The sequence below is a fragment of the Caloenas nicobarica genome, chromosome 3 (assembly GCF_036013445.1).
Source record: "Caloenas nicobarica isolate bCalNic1 chromosome 3, bCalNic1.hap1, whole genome shotgun sequence".
Classification (NCBI taxonomy): Eukaryota; Metazoa; Chordata; class Aves; order Columbiformes; family Columbidae; genus Caloenas; species Caloenas nicobarica.
This window is the reverse complement of record NC_088247.1, coordinates 39,139,232-39,162,474: the sequence shown is the minus strand read 5'-3', so window position 1 is coordinate 39,162,474 and position 23,243 is coordinate 39,139,232. Positions and strand designations below refer to the sequence as shown.

Below are 23,243 nucleotides of genomic sequence, written 5' to 3'. Positions count from 1 at the left end.
GGAGGAACAGAAAATCTGGAAGAGCCTAATGAGAAGGGACAGCGCGGTTTGACACAGTCTGGCAGGAGGATCGCTCTGTCCTGAGATTAGAGGATTGAGCGAAAAGCCGGCGTGCAGAATTGCAGGTTTTTATATAATGGCTTTAGCAAATATCCTTTAGGACCCAGTGGAAATGTTTGGTGAGGCGAACTTGGTGGGTAATGGCCAATCGTTCAGCCGCGGTGAGGTAAAAGCTTTTTGCGAGGAGCCCCTGAAAGCCTGTCGAAAACATCACGTCAGAAAAGCGACGTTTCCAGCGCCGATCCCCGACGAGCTCGCGACGCCGGAATTCGGGTTAATTCAATGTTTAAACCTGGGGGCACTTGTGCTACTGGAGGTTACTGGCGTGCAGGGTGCCCGAGTCCTGTCTGCAGCAAGATGCCTTATTTTGCAAAACTCCTTTTATTGATCTTTTGCTTGGTTCTTCTTGTGGAAAGCAGAAAGCACCGGAGGAGGAGGTGGACAAGCCAGGCAGAGGTGCAGAGGGCAAGGTAAGGGTTATTCAAACACAGGCGCTTTTCCCGGAATGTTACAAATACATCGCTACACAAATGTAAAAATCTGCCCTGTCAGTGTCTTTGCGTGTATCGTATGCGCAGACAGCTTTATACATAACGTTTTTATACTCATCTGTGGTACTGCGTTTAGTTTTAACTGTAAATGGACACATTTAATGATAATTAACTCTTAATGAGGCAGGTTTTGCAGGTAAGTTGGCCACTTCAGCGTGGATTGTGGTAAAAATGTTCTTAGCCCTATATGAGAGTTACTGAGAGAATTCAGAGGAGTTGTAATTAATAGAGGTTATCAAATCTACGTATTGTTTCAGCACTGTTTCAAGAGCAGGCTGCTGGAATGTCTGTGCTACTTATGTTCACTTGAAATTGCATATTATTCTCTAACAAACTGAGTGGCGGATGTTTGTTAGCATGGATTATACTAATTGATAACAAATAAATCCCTGGAAGTTACCCAGGGATTGTAAAATTACAAGTATATTGTGAAGAAATACACAGAAACTTTAAAAAAAGCAGATTTTAAAGTCAAGCACAGGTACAAGAAAGGGTTAAAGGTCTTAGTAAAGTTTATTAGATTTACCGTTGCTGAGATTTGACCAGAGGTTTACATTAGAAAAGATAATATTCCAAACCTGTCAGGCAGACTAAAGTATGTTACCCTTTTTTTGTAGTTATGTCATTCAGTGGCAATTGTACCTTATGAGTCCGTTCATTGTTTGAAGGGCTCAAAAATACAATCGGGTTAATCCATCTTATTAAATGGCTTCACTATGGCTGTAAACCCCCATCTTTTCCTTTATGTTGTTGGGTTTTTTTGCTTTAACTCTTAACGTATTTATTTTATAGGAAGTGGTGGTACTCGAACATTTTGCAAAAAGTGATGTAGTTGAAAGCAAAGAATATCTAATATGCTCTTAGATTTATACTAGTTGAAAACCACAACAGCACATGCTTTTAGTGACATAAATGTTATAAAGCTGAAATCCTAAAGCCAACTGAAGTTTTACCACGGATTTCCACAGAATCTCTGCTATTGAATGAGGTCTTTCAGTTAACTCTGGAAATTTTTCCAAGTCTATTTCTGGGAAATGTAAGGGATTCAACACTAATATTTCCTTGCAAACCATTCACATGTAATAGAGATCATCAATTTTGAAGTTACAAAATAATATAAATCTTCCTTTTAAACATGACTTTATTGAAAAGTAGTGCCATTCTCTGTTTTAATAAGTTGTTTGAATATGTTGTACTTCATTTAAAAGTTTCAAAAATAATTTACAGTTCCTACAGTGCCCTTTTTTTGTGAAGTTGTGATAGGATGGAAGTCAAAGTACTGCTAACATTATTTATGTAGATGAATGTACTGGAAAGAATAACTGATGCTATTTGGTTTCTTGATTTTAATGAACAGTTTTCCAGCCAGGTAGAACCTGAGGATCTATATTCCTCATATACACAGATATATTTTTTTTACGTTTCCTATGCAAACAGTTTACTTATTTAAAAGTATATAAAATCAGATTTTCAGGACTATTAAATGTGAATAACATTTTAAATACAGAGAATTCTGTGTGATTCTGTGAATTCTGCAATATTGCACGACAAAAACAAACAAAAAAGAGCATGTGGAGCAGTGACATGGCTATTTTAAATTTCCACTTACATAGAAAAAAATACAGTTGTCTCTAACCCAGCAATGAATAGTGGACTGTTTTAGTAAACACAGATTATAACCAGTACCTATGCTGGTTTTCTAATCATGTAAGAGAAAACAGTGTCCTTTTTAATAAATGCCTCACATTTTCTGCTTAGTATTTCTCTTGCTGACTTACCGTAAGAATTGCAGTGAATTTTACAGTAAATATATTAGCGAAAACCACTTTGGTTTGGATCTGTATTTGCTAACTTTGATATTTGTGTCTCTTAAGCTGATACACCAGCCTGGTCTCAAGATCTTAATATTGATTTCAAGGAGCTGGCTCGGCTGGCACGGGTGTGGAATGCCTTTGGTTCTGTGGTTCATTACTTGAACGCCGTACAGAGTTTCTTACCTGTGGAGTCCCGCGGGGACACAGAGAAACCCAGCCTGTGCCCTCCCGCCAAAGGAAAATGCTGGAGCCAGGTTAGGGCTGTGGGGTTAGGAACCCGATAAGAAATGCCAGGTTAAGGGTTGCCTGTGCATCCTTAATTACTCCCCTTGTTTTACGTGGATATTGAACTGTAATGCGTTATTTTTTCTGGGTGGCACCTCGCTCAGCATGCAGGATGGATAATGCTTAATTAGAAACTCTGTCACTTTGCATTTTCTCTTACTCCTGCAACCCTCACCTCACTGATAATGCAACTCTTCTACAAACCAGCAGTATGACCTAAAGAAGGAGCTGCCCATGTGCGGCGTTTCCACGACCTTTGCTTGGGGCAGCTTCATGTTCTGCTCTGGAGAGCCGGGGCTTTGCGTGGAAAACTGGAGTGTGCTCATTGAGGAGCAACTCCTGCTTTCTGTACTTTGATGGTAGGTTGGTTTTTGTTGTTGTTTTGGTTTGGTTTGGGTTTTTTTAACATTTTCCACAGATACAGTCCCTGTTTCTTACCTTACAAACCTGGATGAAGGGATTCAGTGATGCCTCTCTGTGTGAAGTCGAGAGCCTTTTTGCTGCTGTACCCGCTAGAGAATGATACAGGAAACCAAGGGCTCACAACTAACAGAAGATCTGTTGGTTAAAAAAAACCCCCTGCATTTCATTCTGTTGTAGAGAAATCAAACAATAAATGAAATGCAAAGTAAAACCTGTCAGAGTCACCTGGTTGACTGCCGGGCGGGGGATGTTGGCCCCAGTGTTACCTACACACCAGGGAATACATTTCCAGAGAGGAGGTAAAGACTTTGGTGTTGAAGGAGAGGGTGCAAGAGTGGAAAGGTGCAGATTTCTGTGTTGGATGGGCCATGGTCTGTGCTGCCGTGTTGCCGGCCGGGATTTCCCAGGGAGCGTGTGCTGCTGCCAGGGCATGTCAGACTTGCTACGTGTAGTACTGACCACACAGTGCGTGTGCATGTGTGCTTGTAGTTTACTCGGAGCATCAGCCTTACTGTAAGTGCCAAGCAAGTGCTGCTGGCATGTCCAATACTGGATTGGAGACAGCCTGGGGTACTCTTCAGTAGCTCTGTGGTGGCTGCATGTCAGGAATTGCAAACAAATGCTGGCAGTCCTCCTAGACTACCCATCTGGACAGGATTTCCACACAGAAAAAGAGGAACTCTGAAAAAGAGTGCTCTCGTTAATATTCATTGCTCTGTAAAAATTCCTGATAACGCTTCTGTTCATTGCTCTGCATAAATTGTCCTAGAAGAGAGGGCTCAGGAGACATTTGCCATCTCGACTGTGCCTGTGAACGCCGTGTTTCCAGACAGACAGACAGACAGACACAGCCCGGCTCCGAGCCTGCTTATTTCTCTCTCCTAACAGATGCGCAAAGCCTCGTGCTTCAGCCAGCAGAAACACTGCACTTCTGAAACAGAAGCGGCTTTGAGCTTCTGTCAGCTACAGACTTCCTGCCAAGGTTTTTGGAAGTGGTCCGCGATTTGGAGTGCCTCATGAGAGATGTGATTTTTCAGGACATGCTACACGCCAGCCTGAGGTTGGGACCTAGAACCAGAAGGAGACCATCAGGGCATGGCAGCACAAGGCTCAGGACTGTTTTTCCAAACAGGGTTCCATGGGGGCAAGCAGCTTGCTGATCCCTGCTGAGACGGCTCCTGCTGGCAGACGTGCTCCCTCCATTGCCTTGTAGGGCTGCATTTTTTCCCCAATTGTCGACCAGGTTCTGCAGACATGTCTTCTGGCCTGTGGTACCTCCCAGACCCTACTGATCCTCTCAGGTGTATGGTGGTTTCTTAGAAAATGTGATACGTGTGAATGGCTCGGTGGTTAAAATGTTGATAACCATTTTTTACAGGTGTGTTGCTCACCTGAGGTTCATGGCCAGGGCATTGCACGACCTCTAATTGTGTAAGGTCTGATGTCTCCCGAGATTTTTTTCACCCACACTGCAGCATTGCAGCAGGGCCATGTAGCAATGTGAACCAAAAGCAGGGAGAAACATGCACCCATGCAAATGGCAGCAGCAGATGTGAGAAGCAAACCTCATGCTTTTTTCTTGGCTGTGTGCTCCACGTCTTCATGTTTGCCGTTGTGACTCCTTGGCTGGTACTAACGTTGCTCCTTCTGACCTTGTAGTAGTTATGCAGTTGACTTGGTAAAAAAGAGGCTCTATACTGAAGTGTGGTAAGATTTTAACCGGAACTGTAGAAATACTTTAAGGAATCCCAATAGGAAGTAGGATAATACGAGCCGACATCCAATGACCATGAGATATCTTGTGACCAAAGTCAATGCCGAGTTCTCCAGAGGGAGCTGCAGACTCAGGCCGGAGATCCCGTCTCCTTTCAGGCTCACCATGTAGTCATTGCCTTACGCTCCACAGCACTAGGACTGATTGCAATTTTGTAAGTTTAGTATCTTGCTCTGGACAGGTCTGAATGTCTGCATAGATACCCACTGTTTTTTTGAGTCCTGCTGAGCTATTATCTGTCATTTCTCATGCCATCAAAATTTAATTTTCTTTGATATATTTGGCATATATTTTGCAACTGAGAAAAATTCTGAATAGAAGTGACTGGAAAGGAAAATAAAAAAAAAAATCCTGGGCCTCTACAGAAGCTCGATGAGATACCTGTCCTCTTCTCTCCTCTGTAAACAGGAACAAGTCCTCACAAAAGACAGTTTTATCAATCTCATCCCACTTGAGCAAAATGTAAACAGCAATAAAATTATACATGAAAAGCATGGCAAAACAGAGGAAGGGAGATGGGTGGCTTTAAATGAGAAGTGGTGAACTGCAGAGAATGCATAAAGCTGAAGGAAACCCTGACAAATCTATAATCAGAAGTGCTAAAGACCATAAGAACATCAGGGAGGATTTGTGAGATATCAGTGATCAGATCGTCAGTGAAGGCCCCTGATGCGCAGGAGTGTTCAGTGCATCCTTCAGCTTTGCAAAGGCACTGGCAGCTGCATCCACCTCTGCTGCAGATCGTGAGATGCCCCTGGTGCCAACCGGTGGTGGGGGTGGCACAGGATACCTGCCAGAGAGGATCAGACGACACCAGCATAGCTGAGGTCATGCACCGTTATAAAAGATTGTGTTGCGGGGTTTGGTTTTGTTTGTCTGTTTCCAAACACACTTGGTCTTGCTTTTCAATTAAATTGACAGAAAGTTATTATACGTTTCAAAGGCTGTGTAGACTGCTCTATACAATATAGCTCTATACAAATAGCTCTATACAAAATCTTTGTAAATGGATTAAATTGATTAAAAAATAAATGGTGGACCTCTGTCTGTAAATTCTGAATTGTCTGTCATGTACCTGAAGGGCTGGGCATGAACTGATGATTAAATGCTGGCTATTAAGTGCAACTGCTGGCCCAGGACTTCCCTGAAAACCAGTTTTCTTCCTAAGGTAGCGTCAATGTCTCCAGCCAACCCTCTGAAGCCTCTGCAGCCACAGGCTTGTTCTTAGCAACTCCCCTGTGTCCCATTTGCTGTTTGACGATTTTTAAATTAATTGATCAGAGCCTGGCATTTCAGTGAAGCCATGCCATTGGTTTACCAGATGGCATTGTAATACTATCAGGGTTTTCCATACTATTTACTCATATAGCATGCAATCCAAAGTTCGATTGGATTTTTAACTGGATTTTTCCCCCATTCTTTGAGTACAGAGAGTCGATTGAACATTCACTGGTGCTCAGGCCTTTTCCTGATGGTTCAAGTCAAGCAGACACAGTAAGATCAGTCTTCTCTACTGCCAGCTTCTCAGGAACAGAGGCAATACTGCAGACTGTGAAGCAGAGAGCTTCCTCAGCGGCCCTGACCTTTGCAAAGAAACACAACCTGCCCATGCAGCAAGCAGGGAAAAGCTAAACTTTTGCCTCATACCATCTCCATTAAAGGTGGTGCTCAGGTTTGTTCCCCTGCTTTTAGGTAAACATTAATGCAGCTGTGTTGGGAATGCACTTGCTCCAGCTGGCTCATTTTACAGCCATCAGGGACGGAGATGCTTGCATATCCTGATATAAACAGTGCCCAAAGGGAAGTGAGTGGGACCCAGATTTTCATATGTAGCATGCACCCTGAAGCACAAGGGCTTATATTCCTTCAAAACATCAATTTAATACATTTTTTTGAAATTCTGTTCCTTCTTTTTTACCTCCTTATTAAAGTAAGCAAGTTCCCCATGTTAACAGCAAATATCAACACCCCTTAGGTTTTATAATTTCTTTTCTGAATTGAATGCTCTGATGCAAAATTCTTCTTCTGATTTGTGATGTATGCTCCCTTTGCTCCTACTCATCATGATCTATATTTTAATGACCCTAAAGCACATCCACGGCCCTTGCATAGCCACACTTACGCATGTGATGATATTTTTCTAAGCTCTGAATTTTTAACCAAGGTTTTAAGCCTAATTCACCCTTGGTTTTGTATCTATTAGAGTAGTCCCTCTATTTTCCCTCCAAGATTTTTGTTCTTTACTGTCAGTATTATTTCTCCTACACAAGCAAATGAACCTAAACCACTTTGTATAAAGTTATTTCTATTTATTGTTATTCTTTTTAGTAAGTTGATGACAAAAAGCTAACTGCAGCAGTATTTACAACTTTGTCATTTCTTATGCCCAGAGCAGAGAGGTTGAGGAATCTTAACCGTCCAAATCCTTCCTGCACCACTGGGGAATGCCAGGGCTGCCCATCTAGATTTTCTTCCAAAAGTCCATGCAGTACTTGTCTGTCTCCTGTTAGTTACCCACTTGTGCCATTTTTGTGACTTTCTTACACTTTCACCAAGGGTTTGTTGTCCTCATTGTTCTACTGTTATGTGATCTCTCAAATAAAAAGTTAGGACTTAATATTCAGAGAAGTGAAGGATTGCAGGTCTTGGTGACTTCTTTAGGTCAAACCCCTCTTTAGCTGCTGCTGTGGACAGAAATGGGTGAATTTTTCTCGTTATTAAAAGTCGAAAGCCAAAGCGAGCCCTCTGCCCTCACAAGTTACTGGTACCCAGCTGATGTTCCTGGGGCAGCTAGTCTCAGAATAGCGTGTGACATTGCGTGACCACTGTCAAAAAGAGCTTTCTCGTGACAATGTCGCCTTGGTACCCAGGCAAGTCCCGGCTGGGTAACGTGTGGGGCAGAGTCAACTGCTTCTACTATCGCTTGTTCTGTCATATTTGCTGCATCCCGGCTGTTTTGTGAGAAGTTGTGCTCTTGGCCTTGTGTCTCCCTGGGAGCCGCGGTGTCTGGGGTAGAGAGAGCACCGTGTCCGTCTCGGATCCGTCTGAGATGGCAGGGCCGGGTCGGAGTTCGTGCTGTGGGGAGGCAGCGCTGGGGCTGCCGCGCAGGCCTGTGCCGCCTGCGCTGCCCTCCGTGGGGCTGTGCCCGCAAGGCCAGCGCTCCTGGGGCTCCGAAACGGGGCAGACAGTATTCAGCCACAGAGTGCCGCAGAGACGCCAGACCGACGCTATCGCTGTCTTTTGCAGTCGCATCTATAACAAGAACAATGACGTGACCAAAACTTGGAAAGGAAGGACGGAGCAGCTTCTCAGGGTTGATGACCATGACTTCACCATGCGACCGGCTTTTGGAGGTGAGGATAAAGTTGTTCCCTTGATTTCGTGCTCATCTAATTGAAAGTAATCTAATTAATCATGTGATTAAAAAAAAGAAAAAAGAAAAAAGTCCTTGGCCAGCTGCACTAGTGTGAAGGGAAAGGGCTTGGGTGGTTTCAGGAGATATTCAAGGCAATTCAGAGAGGCCTCACCCTCACTTTCCAGTCCTCTGTACAGCTCCTACACTCCTTCCTGTTTCTGAAGTTGGCTCTTTTTTTGGCTAGTGCTCTTGATGGACCCTCCCAGTAAGTATTTCACTGTTGGGAAGGTGAACAAGCTGCAGGTTTTAATGTTCACTTGTAGTTGTGAATTTGCAATGACCTTTTCAGCTGATGTGATCAAACTGCAAAATAAAGAACTCGTTAGGTGGACTGCACCCCACCCTTCCTAGGTGAAAATGGAGTATTTTTGTCCAGATAAAATCTTGTTTCTCTAAAGCAACCACAAGGGCAGGAGAGGAGGCCTCCATCACCTGCACTTCTGTCTTCTGTTGTATCCAGCTACAGGAACACGCTCACCTGGTCTTTCTAAGCTCACCACTGCAGAGGTGGAAAAGTACTTGAATAAAAATTGTGCTGATATACCAGCATGGACATCCCTCTTCTGATTAGATCAATAACCAAGACCATCCATTGCTAAGGACAGAGTTTTCTGCAGCTTTTGCTGAATGACTAATACTGCAACCTTTGTCAATTGGCCTTCTAGGATGAAGGATGACATCTCCCTGTCCAGTTGTTCACTGGGGTATTTTGCATTTTGCACCTAGTCCAATTGAACAGAGCTTCTCTGACCTTGTCTGTTCCTGGCATAGCTGGAGAGATATTTCTCGCCCCACAGGGCAGATGTGCTGATCTGACAGCACAATGCTGTCCCCATGCTCACAACTGATTGTTTATTTTTTGATCTTGGTTTTCTTTACCTGACTTTTTAAGCTTCCTTTTTATTTCCACCCCACCCCACCCCGATTCTTCTGTCTGCAAAGCCTGGATCTGTGAGGTGTTAGCTGGATGTCCACGGCCTTCGGTCTGGCTTTGTTTTGTTGGCATGCTGCTCCGTCATGGATATTGGTGATCATGTGTCATCCCACATGGCTTTCCCAGCACAGCGGTGCTTTATCACAGAATCACAGGATGTTTTGGGGAAGCTTTGAAGATCGTCTAATCCACCTCCCTGCCATGGGCAGGAACGCCTTTCACTAAATCAGATTGCTCAAAGCTCCATCCAGCCTGACCTTGAACACTTCCAATGATGAAATCAACACGTGATATCATCACTGCACTATATTTCTGTAAACAGATCAAATTTCTACTATTTTTTATCAGTGGCACAGACCACGTGAGGAACACCTTTGTGCACAGTTCCCACCAAGTAGACACATAGTTACACGGTTACTCTTCCAGTGCTAAGGTAACTGCATTTTAATCTCATTGTCTGGTTTTCCTATGCTACCTCCCATCACAGGCATTAGGATACTGCTAGAGCCTAAAAACTTGGAGTAACATGTAGAAAGTTGAGAAATATCCTAGCAGCCTTTGGTGAGAAGGTGACCTTTGGTAAAGGAAAAACATGGTGCCTCTGTAGTTTTTCCTCAAAACCTCCTTATCTTGCAGGGCTACCTGGGACAAAGGTGGGGTGTTAGGAAAGTTGCACTAAAATTCATATGATGAGGAAAAAAACATGGCAATGACTTTTGTTGAGGCTCCAGCCTTGGAAAGCACAATTCACACACATGGAGATAGCTCGGGGGCTACAAGTTCTTGCACAGCTGCAGAACTATGCAGTAGAGTTTTAGTGACAGATGATAAGCTTGACGAAAAAAGAATAAAATAAAGGAAAGAAACAAAAGCCTGGTAAGATGCGATCCTTATATTTTCTTCTGTAATGTTATTCGTCAGGCAGTCACAGTGATTTGCTATGCCCTGTGAGTCCTTCCAGATTTTTGCATCGGCAATGCCAGTCAAACTGATGTGGTCTGACCTGCGTAGGATAAAAAGGCTTTTATACTGCTGAAGTGGAGGTGAGGAGCCTGTGGGATGTGTGTGACTGTAACTGGTCACTGCCCTACGCCTGTCTCTGCTCTCTGAAGGCAACTCGGCAACCATGGTCTAATGGAGAGCCCCATGGCATTGCATCGGGTCTGTGGTGTTGTGGTGCAGGTGGGAAAGGCAACTAATCTCTGGAAAACATCAATAATATCATAAGGAGATTGTGAATGACATCAGACTATAAAGATACCCAATACTGTAAAAGTGATGGTTCCCAGGCTTGGTGGAATAATGGGCAGCTGTTAACCTTCAGCATTTTTAGTGGACCAGTCTACAATTTCACCACTGAACTTTAAGCTAAAAGGGGATGAGGTCTGTAGCTGCTTTAGTGTGGCCATGGTGACTCTTGCTGCTCTGCAGGGGACAGCCAGCGCGCTGCCAGCCCTACACAGCTGTGACCATGGGGCAGGGCAGGCTGGGGTTATGCAAGGTGAAATGGAAGAAAAACATTAGAGAAAGGTAAAGGCTTTTTCAAGAAAAAGTATCTTTGTAAAGAGCAAGTGAGCAAGCAAATGTTGTGTAAGTTGTGTTACTAACAGCCCAATAAGCACGGTTGTCTTGCCTGCTTTCAGCCCATTAGAGACGAGCTATTGGGTACAGTGGTAATGACAAAGATTTTTGCTTTGCTGATGTTCGAAGTAGCCTCCATAAGCTAAAATAGACTGTGCTTGTTATGACCCTTAGGGAGTTATCTCCATGTCAGTGACCTTGTTCTAGCTAGCAGATGTTCAGGTATTATTTACAAATATTAATATTTAAAGATTATGTAAATGTTTGGTTTGCTGCCTTCCTTAAACATCTATTTTAAGCAGTATTTCATCTATGACATCTCGTATTTTACAGGAATCCTGTGAATAAGCAGCTTTAGCTGATACTTAAAATAGCTGTATCTTCTTTGCTGAGGAACAGCCTATTGCTGTACTTTTATTATATTTCTTCATAGCCTAATAACCTTACGTCAGCTGGTCCTCACTGGCCTTCCTTGGCAGAATCTTTGTCAGGATGGATGAGTGCTGGGGTGAATGAAGCATCAGTAGTTCACTTACGGTTCATACCAAGGGCTGGAATAAAACTTGCTTATCCCTCAATGAGATGCAAAGAAACGAAGGTCTCTGCAGTCATGTTGCATCTGATGAGTGTATCTGGTGGTGACTGCTTGGAAGCTGTCCATGCCTAAGAGGACCCAGACATATATACATACATTAAAATATATATGTATACACACAGACATACATGCAGAAACACTGAAGATTGTTTGGCAGCTTGCAGACCTGGCATCCCTTATGGACATTTGCAAGCCTCTCTGCATGTATGCGATATATCTGCCAGCAAAGAAGTCTCAAACCTGCTTGTTTCCCATGTAGATATTTTTACGCTACATTTGCCTCCCTCCTTCAGAGACAGATAAGGGGACAGAGAGAGTGTCTCAGGGAAAGGCAACGAGACTTTGAAATCACTGCCAAAGAGAAAAATTGAAGAGATGTCGCAAAGCTTTAGTCTCAGAACTGGAGCGGAAAACTGACAGCAGGCATTTTCATGGTAGTGTGCTATTCCCTATCTTCCAAAGCCTGCTGCAGTCTTAAAAGATAAAACCCATGTTTGTGTCCAGTACCTGTTTCTGAGTGGGAACTGGCTGGTCCTTTGCAGCTTTCCTGGCTGCTTCTCAGTGGGTGGTTTTAGGTGCTGAGACATGCTGGGACATGACCGGCTTTAATGTTGGGCACCTTCTGAAGTAATTCCTGAACGGGACTTGCGGAAACCTCCAGGGTTCCCTGTAGGGCTTAGCCCCAGACCAGACATCCCGTTCAACCTGGGACAGAGTTTAGTATCCAAAATGGAGTTTTTGCAAGGCAAAACAAGCCACAAAGTCTTCTCGGTGTCAGAATCCACCCAAAATGGAGACTTGTTTGGTCTGTCTATTCTGCTTGTACAACCACTGAATGCAGATGCAAATCGGGTTTTCTTTCAAGATGCACCATCTTTTCTATATGCAGCACCTAAGTCAAGTGTGTAATGGCTTTCAGTGAAGAGCAGATCACAAAACAGAGCAGCTCACTGCAGAGGAAAGAGAAACGAGGGAGCACTCTCACCGCCGAATCTCAGGACACAGGGTTGTGAACTTGGCAAAGGAAGAAGGACACAAACACCTGGTAGGCTGGTCCCTGAGTATCTTTTTAATACTCAACTTTGATTTGAGGCAAGGACACTGACATGCAGGAATTTACAGAAATAAGATTTTGCTGGTGCAGTTTCAGAAGATGATACGTTTACAGTAAGAAGATGCAAGGGTACTCTATCACATCACTTGTAAATCCCACGCAGAATCTGCGGGGCTAATGGATACCGTCCAATACAAGAGAGAAAGTAGAAGCGCTCCCATCAACCTTGGGTTATACTTAAATCCTCTCTCAACGTGCAAATATAAATATCTCTCTCAAAATTAAAAACTCCTCTTTTCCATTTCCAATTTTCATATAGTTGAATTCGCTAATGACTGTGTGAGTGCCTTGAGCTTGCTTGGAAGCTGCTGTGTCTGAGATGCAAGGAGAGCAGTTTATTGGTGGGCTTATTTCTGTGTTGTAAGTTGAAGTCTGTGACTTCTATGAAGTTTTTTAAGAGTCTAGGGTTTGCTTTCTGGTTGTATCAGTCCTGCTGAATTAGGATTTGTGTTCTGCAAGATATTGCTGTGGACAGTGACAGAGATAATAGATGTTGACACTTTTGCTGTTTCTGGAAGAAATGCTTCAGTTGAAGGTTATACAATTTCTCTCTAGACCTTGATCTATAAATAGTTGAGCTCATGTTTAATTTGAATAATTCCATGAATTTGGCTGGCACTTTTCAGAGACCCTAAAGTGTGAGCTGAAAAGCTTTGCTGCGCTGCAGTCTCTGAGCAAAGTAGCACGGCTTCCTCTTCTCAGCCAAACCCACAGCTTTTATGTGGGTCCAGTTAGCTTCCCGGCCAGCAGTGAACATCCTAGGGAGGAGCCTGAGCTTTGAGATTTCTCCAGTGTCACAGTATTCAGGTCTTTCGCTGCTTGTAATTCTCAAAGCGGATCCTTCTGTTCTTCCTCTCTCTGAAGAAAAAATGAATATTGATAAAATATTGTTTGTGGCAAGGAAAAGCTAGTTGATGAGGGCCTTTTTAAATTTAACACTATAACCTAAGTTACATTGTTCAGTGTGTCAGACACCATCTCAGCTGTTCTTTTCTTTTTCCATTCATACCTTCCTCTTCCTCTACTCCCTCTCAACAAAGGAGTTTTTTTCTGTTTACTCATCCCTAGTGGCATTTGATGGAGAATTTGGCATCTGGAATGCCAGTGGTTCAACAATTTAGTTTCCAGAGGGATAGGATTGAAAAGCCCGCAGTTCCCAATTGACTCCAAGGGTTAGTGAGACCAAACATCTCTTGACATATCTCTATGACTGATCAACAGCCATTTAATTCAATGGTTCACACTGTAGCCAAGATGACCTTCAAGGAAACCCAAGGTTGGTTTCTGTGGTTTAAAGAAGGTATTTCTTCACAGGGCGTTTACAACGTTGCTCCCATCAAGTGCCCTCTACAATACTGCATCTTGGTAGAAGTCTTGAAGAATGAAGGGCCAAGTGAATAAGAAATGATCATTACCAGTTATGCTTGTTGCCTAGAGCAGGACTTGGTGATCATTCTATTCCTACCACTAGGTCCCAGGCAGCAACATTTGGGCTGGCCCCACTGGCCCTTCACCCACCCTTCCCTGCTCAGCCCAGCCTCTTGTCCAAGCTTCCTCCAAAAGGTCTTGGTGTCTCAACATGCCCTCATTCACGTTCATGTGCTTTCTCATTGCCACAGCCCCAGGTGCTGAATGAGGAGCAGGGGGAAGGGAAAAGCAGTGATTGCTCCTGCTGGCTATAGGAGGATTTTACCCAAGAAAGGCAGGGCAAATATTTCCACTGATAAGTAAATTTTACATTCTCATCCTCATACTGTCGGTATTAAGAACTCCACATTTCAGTCCAGAGTTCAAATGATTTCTCCCTCTCTCTATTCTACTCACTGTTTAATCATCCCTCAAATTCATGATTAACTGCAGAAAAGTAAAAAAGTAAAAGCAGTTTCACTGATGTACGAGAGACCTAGCCCAACCTCAGGCCTCTTCTCTGAAGGGCTTTCCAGACCATCCAGCTTTACATGGAACACCCTTTGTTTTGGGTTTAATAAGACTTCGTGGCAGCTCTGGACTGAACTTAGACTTTACCCTTGCAATGAGGTAACTGCTGGTTATCTGGGAGCCAAACTGAGCATTTGGTGCAGGAACATGAAGAAAAGAAAAGAATATGGACATAGTATTTTATCTTCAAGAGCAGATAGGGAAGGAATAGGAGAGAGAGACAAATACCAACTTGGCAGTGTTCCTCTGGTTTTTGTTTGTTTGTTTTTTTGTTTTTTAATCTGTGCTTAGTGTTCAGACAAGCATGGAAATTGCAGCAGTAAATAGACTTTGGGAGGGTTGTGATTTCCTGAATCAAGGCTAAATTAAGCACTCACACACAGAGAGTATCTCTTGCAGTCTGGAAGCTGAGGGGGGTTGCTCAGCGTGTGCTGGGCACACAGCCCGTGGGCACCAAGGAAGCCGGTGGGTACACGTCTGACTGCTGCCTTCCTCTCCTGGCACAGCCTGGTTGCTTTGTGAAGCTGTCCTGGCAGAGACCGTGTCTTCTCTCTTAGCACCATCCTGGCCACGACGTGGCTGTTTCGAAGAACTGTGGGCACTGCTGCGATGTCAACAGCTGTGTGCCACAACAAATAACATTAATTACAAGTGGTTTCTCTGGCAAGAGCCAGAGGCAGTGCTGAGGGCAGCCTTGTGCCTGCCCTGACATGGGCCGTGTTGGTCGGACCGTGAAGCCTTTCTGAAGTGACTTTGAGCATTGAGACTTGCTGTCGTGGAGGCCCAATTTAAGTATCCCAAACATGACTACACTGAAGAGCTATTAGGCATTTGAGGGCATTGAGGACATAAATGAGTATTTGAATCATTGCCCAGGCTCTCCTTGACCACTGTATATGATTTCACAGGGTATCTGAGCAAAGAAAGTCTAATTGGCTACCAACAGGGCACTGCCTATCAGCAGGCTTGTGTTGTTTCCCTGCTGATTATACTGCACATCAAAATGCTTGTTATCACCACAGATACAGTGCTTTTTGCTACCTTGTTTAAAGAAAAACAAAGCACATTTTACTGAACAGGAGTAATGTCCTACAGAAATTATTTATCCTGGTGTTGTTTTTAACTTTTGTTTACTCAATGTCCTAAATAATCATGGAGAGTAGAAGGAAGTGTGGATCCAACCAAGGTATAAACTCATAGAGTGATTTCGGATTGAAAAGGACTGCATTAAAATCCTATAGGTAAGACAGGCAGGGTATGTAGTGAGACATATCATCACTTATTCGGTCAACTGAAAGAACCAGAAGTAACAAACCACCTCCTTAAACACAGCATTCTACAAGCTAATCTACTTTTTAGACCTTATCATCCTCCACAGCTACCCAATTGATGAGGGTGAAGGGGAGCCAAATACTGCAAAGCCATTGCTACAATATTTCCACTTAATGAAACCACCATTTCCTCTAGTTAAACCAGAAGATGATGCGTTTGTGAGGTGACAGAAGGGCCATGTGCCAGTCATTGTCTGAAGGATGCTGGATTGTGCATTAGGAAGGTCACATCTCCCTTGGACATACGCAATGTCACCTCTCGGGGCAAGGAGCCAGTCAAAAGAAAGGATTCATGGCAAAGGTGACAAGGAAAATATATCTGTGGTTTTGCCCTGGATTTGCCTGTCTTTGATGAGCTACAATGGTCTGAGAAGGAATCTACTGGCTGATGAATGGTTGCGTCCTGTGGCCAGATCAATAGGGACTGAGCATGTTTCCTGACCTGGGGGGCAGGGACTGGCTTATGAGGAGCTCAGCTGGTACCACCAAAAGCAGAGGGCTCTCTGACCTGCTGTCCTCCTCCCCGCCTGTCTCCTCTGGCCCTGATGGCCAACTTGGCCACCTGACAGGTCTTTCCCTGGGCTGATGCAAGTCACTGATTTGGAAGAAAATACTCCATATGCTGCTACTGCTGCTATTGGTCTTGGCTGGGTGAATTTTCTGTGGGTCAGTGAGCTGAATGGTCCTACAGAAGGTCCCACTGCAAGCTCAGTCTACTCTGTGCAAATTCACCCTTTGTCTGTGTTTCACCAGTGGGCATGCACTGGGGCTTTGTGGATTTTCCTAGTTTTGAGGAATAACTGGGAGAATGGGAACTGAGCACCAACAGGGTGAGAATTTCTTTGGCCTCCAGTGATTCCTTATAATACATAAGCAACAGAAAGGGAGCAAGATGGGCTCATGTCTTTGGAATGAAAAATCTTACCAAAGTCTCCGGACTTCTGAGAAACATGCCAGTGCTGATTAATTGGAATTTCTCTCCAAGTAAATCTTACTGCAAACACCCTCCGGTTTGGAAAGGCACCACCAAGACACGAATAGGAGCGAGCAAATATTTGCTGGCATTTTTTTTTTAAGCATGAAGTGTACAGCTCTGCTTCTGAATATGACTTGTGTTTGTGAGCATCTAGGAGTCATCTAAAAGTGCTGGGTTAAACATTGCTGGGGGCAGCAGACACTTAAATTGGAATTGGTGTTGCTGAGGAGCCTGATTGAGCTCCATGGGCTCGCTTCAGGGTGCCTGTACCCAGCACAGCCGCTGACGGACAGTGCGGATGCAACAGGCTGGAGCTGTGTGTGCGGAAGGGGGACGGTGTCACTGTCACTGCGCTCTGCTGTAATTCGGTGAGGATGGCTTACCAAAGCTGTAGCAAAGTCTGTCCAGTTGCAGGAATCAGCTTGTCTCATGGGCTTTGCGATTACCCTTTCCCTACCGAAGCCAGGTTGGTGCTTCTTGCTCCTCCAAACATAAGGCTGTGTTCAAAAGCCCTGAAGATGCATGGCAGTCCGTCCATGCCACTGTAAGTACAGGAGAAGGATGGATGGCAGCTTGCAAAAATGCTCTGCATTCTCAAAAGAGCAGTTCTGCTGTCTGGTTAGGCTTATGGTATATTCAGAGCTTGGATGTGGACTTGAGGAAGATGCTGCTGTAGCTAAATACATGCATGCAGCTAAATACAAGCATGCAGCAGGACCTGCTGTGCACAGCACTGGGCAAATATGAATCTGGATCTACAAAGGGATTGTGGTGCCTCTTAAATACCATCCAACTGCTAATCTTGTTCAAAATCTAGGTGCTAAAAATCTTTGCAAACCGTCCTAGAGGCCACTATGGTCCTCAGAAAAATAATTTCTGCTGGGCAAGTCCCAGGCATGTCTGTAGAGCTGCTACTTCCTTCGCCATGGTCTATCTCACTGGCAGTACCCAGGCTGGACACACGCTCTAGATACACACGTCAGCATGAATCCCGCGAGACCCACTGCCACACACTGAGAGCTCAAGGTAACGGTGGATACACCTGTACTGTTCCTCAGCAGTTCCTGCTGACCTGCCTTGGTGGGTCGTGCTTGGTGTGCACGTCTCTGTAGGCACACACCTCCTCAGTGCACCAGAGAAGGCAAAAAGCTGTGTGAGGACACACTATGTGGAACTTGGGTAACCTGAGGAGGTCCTGGTCATTAATGAGCAGCAGTCTACAAAGAAATTGTGATGTAGTGTTTCTAGTAATAGAGAAGTATCCATTTATTATGGGATGTTTTCCACTTATTTACTCTTTGTGAATTCTCTGGTTGCTAATTTTAAAACTACTGTGGAAAACTATTTACATCATCTGTGAACCATACGAATAAAAATGATGATGGGCTTGCTCTTGAGAGTTTGATGTAGCTTGTCTTGTTGATATGAAATGAGAAACCCACAAGGAAGAGCTAAATGCTTGCAGTTTCTTCTTCTCAGTTCTCTGTTCTTGGGGCCAAATTTGATCGTAAAGGCCTAAAATTTATGATGGGATGGCTCAGCTTTTAAAAACATATGCGAATGTTTCATCCAAGCTCTGGATTAGCCTGGTCTGTGTCAACATTGCAGTGCATGCCAAGAGGAAGATAATTCACAGTTTCAAAAGCGGCCTTACATGGTTATTCACTGACTCTTCCCATGGCCCCCTCGTGAAGAATCATGGACAGAAAAGTATAAAATGAGCTCAGAAATGTTCTGCATGCTACCTTATAGTGCTAATTAAATGCACATAATATAAAAGAACACTTATTTACATATCTAAATCTCATTTTCCTACAGGCCCTGCAATTCCTGTTGGGGTGGATGTGCAAGTTGAAAGCTTGGACAGTATTTCTGAGGTTGACATGGTATGTAATCCTCTTTTAAGCCTCAGTTTTTCCTAGTCATAAAAGGTCCCTCCCACTTGAAACATGTGGATTTCAAATTATTGGTCAGATGAAAGCAAAGGCAGCATTTGGCAAATTCAAAAAGGCTGATACTCAGAACTGACATCTTGATAAAACCGGGTGATCAAAGGCTTTTTTATGTATCTTCAGATAAAGATTAAAAGCATGAAGAAAAAAAGGACCTTAAATGGGAGAATAATCAGTGCTGTGAAGGATCTATCACAACTAAAAATATAAACAGCTGCCTACAAAGGTTTGGACATACATGGTGAAGTTCACATAAGATGTGTTTGCTACAAGTTTTCTTCCTTAAAGAACCACTGAGTCCATTTGTTTTGAATGCATGATTCTGGGGGGTGTATGAGAAGATTAAGTTGGAAACATAAATAAGAAGGGACTGCTCCTGCTTCTTCGTCACTGGGAGTAACCTCAGTGAGATGCGTGAGTGGGAGCTGCAGGGGGAGCCTGAACTTGGTGGAACTTGGTGTGGAGCAACAGTCACTGATGATGCTGTTCAGGAAATTTGCACGAAGTTCAATTGTGATTTAGTATCTTTATTTTTTTATTAATTAAAAAGAGGAAGAAATACATATGGTTGTTAACCCTCAACAGGTTTCAAGGTCTTCTCAGCAAAAGGAGTGTTCACAAACATTTAGCTGTTTGTTTGTTTGTCTTTATGTGTAGGAAATGGAAAACTGGAAAGAGAAGTGTAAAGGGGGACATAGGGGACAAGAGGGAGCTTCTTGATTCCTTCATCCTTCTGCCTTTTCCTCCCTGTTCTTGGGCACCTTCTCTGGTCTAGGCAAAACATGAAGACTTAAAGGAAGAGCTTTAGGCTGATCAGTTTTTAGTGTGGTGTAATTACATCTTCATTAAAAGAAGGGAGCTTGCCTGCCTGGATATTGGAAGAGTGTGCTCGGGGAGATGTGTCCAATGAAGAATGTGAGAGAGAGCTTTCAGCACAGGAAACAGCTGTCGCAAGGCGACTTAGGGCTCTAATACATTGAGATAAAGTCACAGCAGCAAAAGGACCTAATTAGTGCAAGTAAATAACTTGCAATACTTTCTGTCAGGAGCACCTGATTTCAACAAAAACCTTGGCCATCAGAAAGCCTTGATGGCAGCTCTCCCTGCCTTTGCTACAGCCAGCTCTGCAGTCCTTTTTTCCCAGCCCGGGACAAGCACTTTCCATAGAAGTTGCTGATTTGGGGTGGAAGAACAGTGTTCCAGGTCAGTCTGGGTTGTGTTGGTTTGTTTTTTCCAGCAGTTCGTCCCACAGTAGGTGTTGGTGGAGAGGAGAGTGGGCAGTCAGCTGTTTGCATGGCCAGGGCAGCCAGGCTGGCTGTGCCTGCACCAGGGTGACCTCCTAGGCTCCCCACTGCAGGCAGGACAGAGCTGCAGGCAGGGTTGAACTGCAGGCAGGACAGAGCTGCAGGCAGGACAGAGCTGCAGGCAGGACTTCTTTCAAACTGCTCTGAAGGGTTAGTGGACTTGGAAACGGTGCCCTTGGTCAGAAAGCCTTTGCCTACTGCTGCTTCAGCAGGCGTCTGGTGCCCCAAAGAAGCACCAGACCGAAGCTGGGTGCTGCTGGGTGCACTGGTGGGGGATGCTCTTGAGGCTGCCCGGAGCGTGGCACAAACATGAAATGTGCTGCCAAAAGTGAGGCACTTGTGTGTGCTCATTCGCTGTGCCTCCAGCAGGTACCATCGTTCTCTCCGTTCACTGTAAAACTTGTTTCCCAAGGTATTTTCCTACTCATGAGTGGTGAAATAAATCCCTTTTTTCGGTTTGTAACTGGTGTGTGTGCTGGTCAGAAAGGAACAAGCTGTCAGCAATTGCAAAATGCCTCGTTTGACTCATGCCACGAGAAAACTTCCACAGGTTGCATTTTTTATTTAGAAGCTGTTGTCAGCTGCCACTTGGGCTTGATGTTTGCAGCACTTGGTGCCCTGTATGTTGGTCATTGGAGGCCTGTTTGGAGAGAGGAGGGTGCTGAAGGAGAGAGAGGAAAGGGCTTCTGCCTGGTGGGATGGGGAAAGAACCATACCTGGGAAGTGATGTGTCCCTTCCCGTGCTGTCCCCACAGGCAGACTCTGTGTCCCCCCTGTAGTGGCTGTAAGTCACACCAGGGGTGCCTGGCTGATGCCACATCTGTCCCTGTCCCCCTGTGCTCCCATGATGGAGCTGCCCAGAGGCCTCCTGCAGCCACAGCCTCAGACTGCCTAGCCATCCTCCCGCATCACGGGCAAGGGCTGTCCAGGGCTGGTGACCCCAAATAGCCAGGCTCAAATTTACCCCTTTTTTTTCTTTCTGGTATAAACAACACTGACTCCTGAGAAATCATCAGTTATGCATTTTCCTTGCTTTCCTTTTTCCCAGCTCCAGCCAAGCCGATGTGCTTTGCTGGTCCAGCCCCTGAAGTTGACTTCTCCAGCCAGGATGCACCTAAGCCCTGCTCACAGCAGTGGTCGCTGGAAGAGTTTCTTTGGCACTGTAGCTGTAAGGGGAAGGTGGCCAGTGTCTGGTAGGGAACAGCAGCTGGCAGCATCCCTGGAGTGAGCAGGGATGGAGGCTGGGCCCTGTCTGCCAAGGTGGGGACCTGTGGATGGGTGAGCAGAAGTGTTCCTCTGGCAGGTCTCTGCCATGGTCAGAGAAGGACCAGGCAGGTCTGGCCTGTGCAGGGCAGCAAGGCGAGGGCTGGCACTGCAGACTTCTTAGAAGAATTCGTGAAAAACCTATTGGCAACACAACACTGTAAGGGTGGATGTCAAGAGGATGGGACTGGACTCCTTTTAGTGGTGCCCAGCCATAGGATGAGGGGCAATCGGCACAGACTGAAGCACCGGAGGTTCCATCTGAATATGAGGAAAAACTTCTTTACTTTGAGGGTGCCAGAGCACTGGAACAGGCTGCCCAGGGAGGTTGTGAATTCTCCTTCTCTGGAGATGTTCAAAACCCGCCTGGACACATTCCTGTGCAACCTACTCTGGGTGAACCTGCTTTAGCAGATGGGTCAGACTGGATGATCTCCAGAGGTCACTTCCAACCCCAACCACTCTGTGATTCTGTGGCTGTTGCCAGGGCAGCTCTTTGAAACAGAGAGTCAGCTTAACTGATGTTTTCTCATCAGCAAAGCAAAATGAGGTTGTGGTGTCGGTTTTAGAAAGCAGTTGCTGAGTGGTGAGGAAGAGATCCCAGCCTGTGCTGCTGCCTGCCTGGGCTTGGCAGCTGTGGCTCAAATAACCACTCACTTAATTGGGAATATAAAGAAAACAAATGTATTTGATCTTTCAACATGAGTAGACTCAGCTCTGAAAGCAGCAGCTGCCAGGTTGGGATCAACAAACAGATGTTTTCCTTTGTGTGACTGATGCTCCTGCCCCCCCCACGAGCTTAAAAGAGAGCTTTATTTATACACTTGTACAGTAGAAAAAACAGTTCCCTCACTTGGTTGCTGTTTGCAACAATTTAGTTATTTTGGGGATGAATTACTTAGTGTTTCGCCTGACCATTAAGCTAATTTTGAAAGTTTTTCCTCTTGAACATCCTTCAAGCTAAGTTTGCCAGGATTGAAGAACCATTTCTGCAGGGCAATGCTTCTCTTGGGGCATATTTATATCCCTTTTAGGACTGAACATTACTGAGTGCTGTAATACATTGACTGGAGGTTTATATGTTTTTTTTGGCTGAAAGTATTTTGTCAGAAAAATCTATTCACAAAGAGCATTGATCTAGGGAAGAAACAGGATTTGATAGGGGAAGGATTTCATCTACCTGGTAGGAGTGAGTTTTCTTTCTGGTGTTTCCTAGATGTAGAAAGCAACACTGACAGATGTCTCTCTGGTTCTCTTCCTATTTCATGAAGGATTTCACTATGACTCTGTACTTAAGGCACTACTGGAAGGATGAGCGTCTCTCATTTCCCAGCACCAACAACAAGAGCATGACCTTTGATGGCAGGCTGGTGAAGAAGATCTGGGTCCCCGACGTCTTCTTTGTGCACTCCAAAAGGTCCTTCATTCACGACACCACTACAGACAACATCATGCTGCGAGTGTTCCCCGATGGTCATGTCCTCTACAGCATGAGGTAAGGATGCTGCTCCTGAACACCCCCTGGGGCTTCACTGTCAATTTTGCTCCCAGCGTGGCTTTGGTGACCAACCAGACTGCTACTGCCAACCCTCCTACTCCCACTGCTGATGCAGAACCCTGTTTCCAGCATGTCCACTGCAAGATGCAGGAAGCTGCAAGAAACCATGCTGTGGGCAGTAACAGGATAATCTTCTCCCGGGAGAAGCATTCCCCTAATTCTTTGCAGTCAGAGGAGGGCTTAGTCAAGCAGGAATGTTTGTCCCGGGGTCAGTGTGTGATTAAACTGGAAGCTGCTGATATACCAGATGGTGACCTCTATAATTATCCTATTTTGCTTCCTGTTTGTCTAGAAAAACTTTTTTTTTTTTTTTGTATTTGCATGTTGATGTAAAAGTTTATGTTTATTTAAGCTGAAATGGCAGCATTAAAGACA

The 23,243-nt window shown here is 44.7% G+C and overlaps 1 protein-coding gene across 1 annotated transcript in view; it reads left to right on the top strand.

Moving 5' to 3' along the window:
- The first annotated feature begins 342 nt into the window (after positions 1-342).
- LOC135986669 (gamma-aminobutyric acid receptor subunit rho-2) overlaps positions 343-23,243 on the top strand; it is a 35,565-nt gene continuing 12,664 nt past the window's right edge. The window contains exons 1-4 of the mRNA XM_065630933.1: positions 343-530; positions 8,154-8,260; positions 18,610-18,677; positions 22,582-22,805. Of these exons, the coding sequence (XP_065487005.1) occupies positions 343-530; positions 8,154-8,260; positions 18,610-18,677; positions 22,582-22,805 (587 nt within the window). The remainder of the gene's footprint in view (positions 531-8,153; positions 8,261-18,609; positions 18,678-22,581; positions 22,806-23,243) is intronic.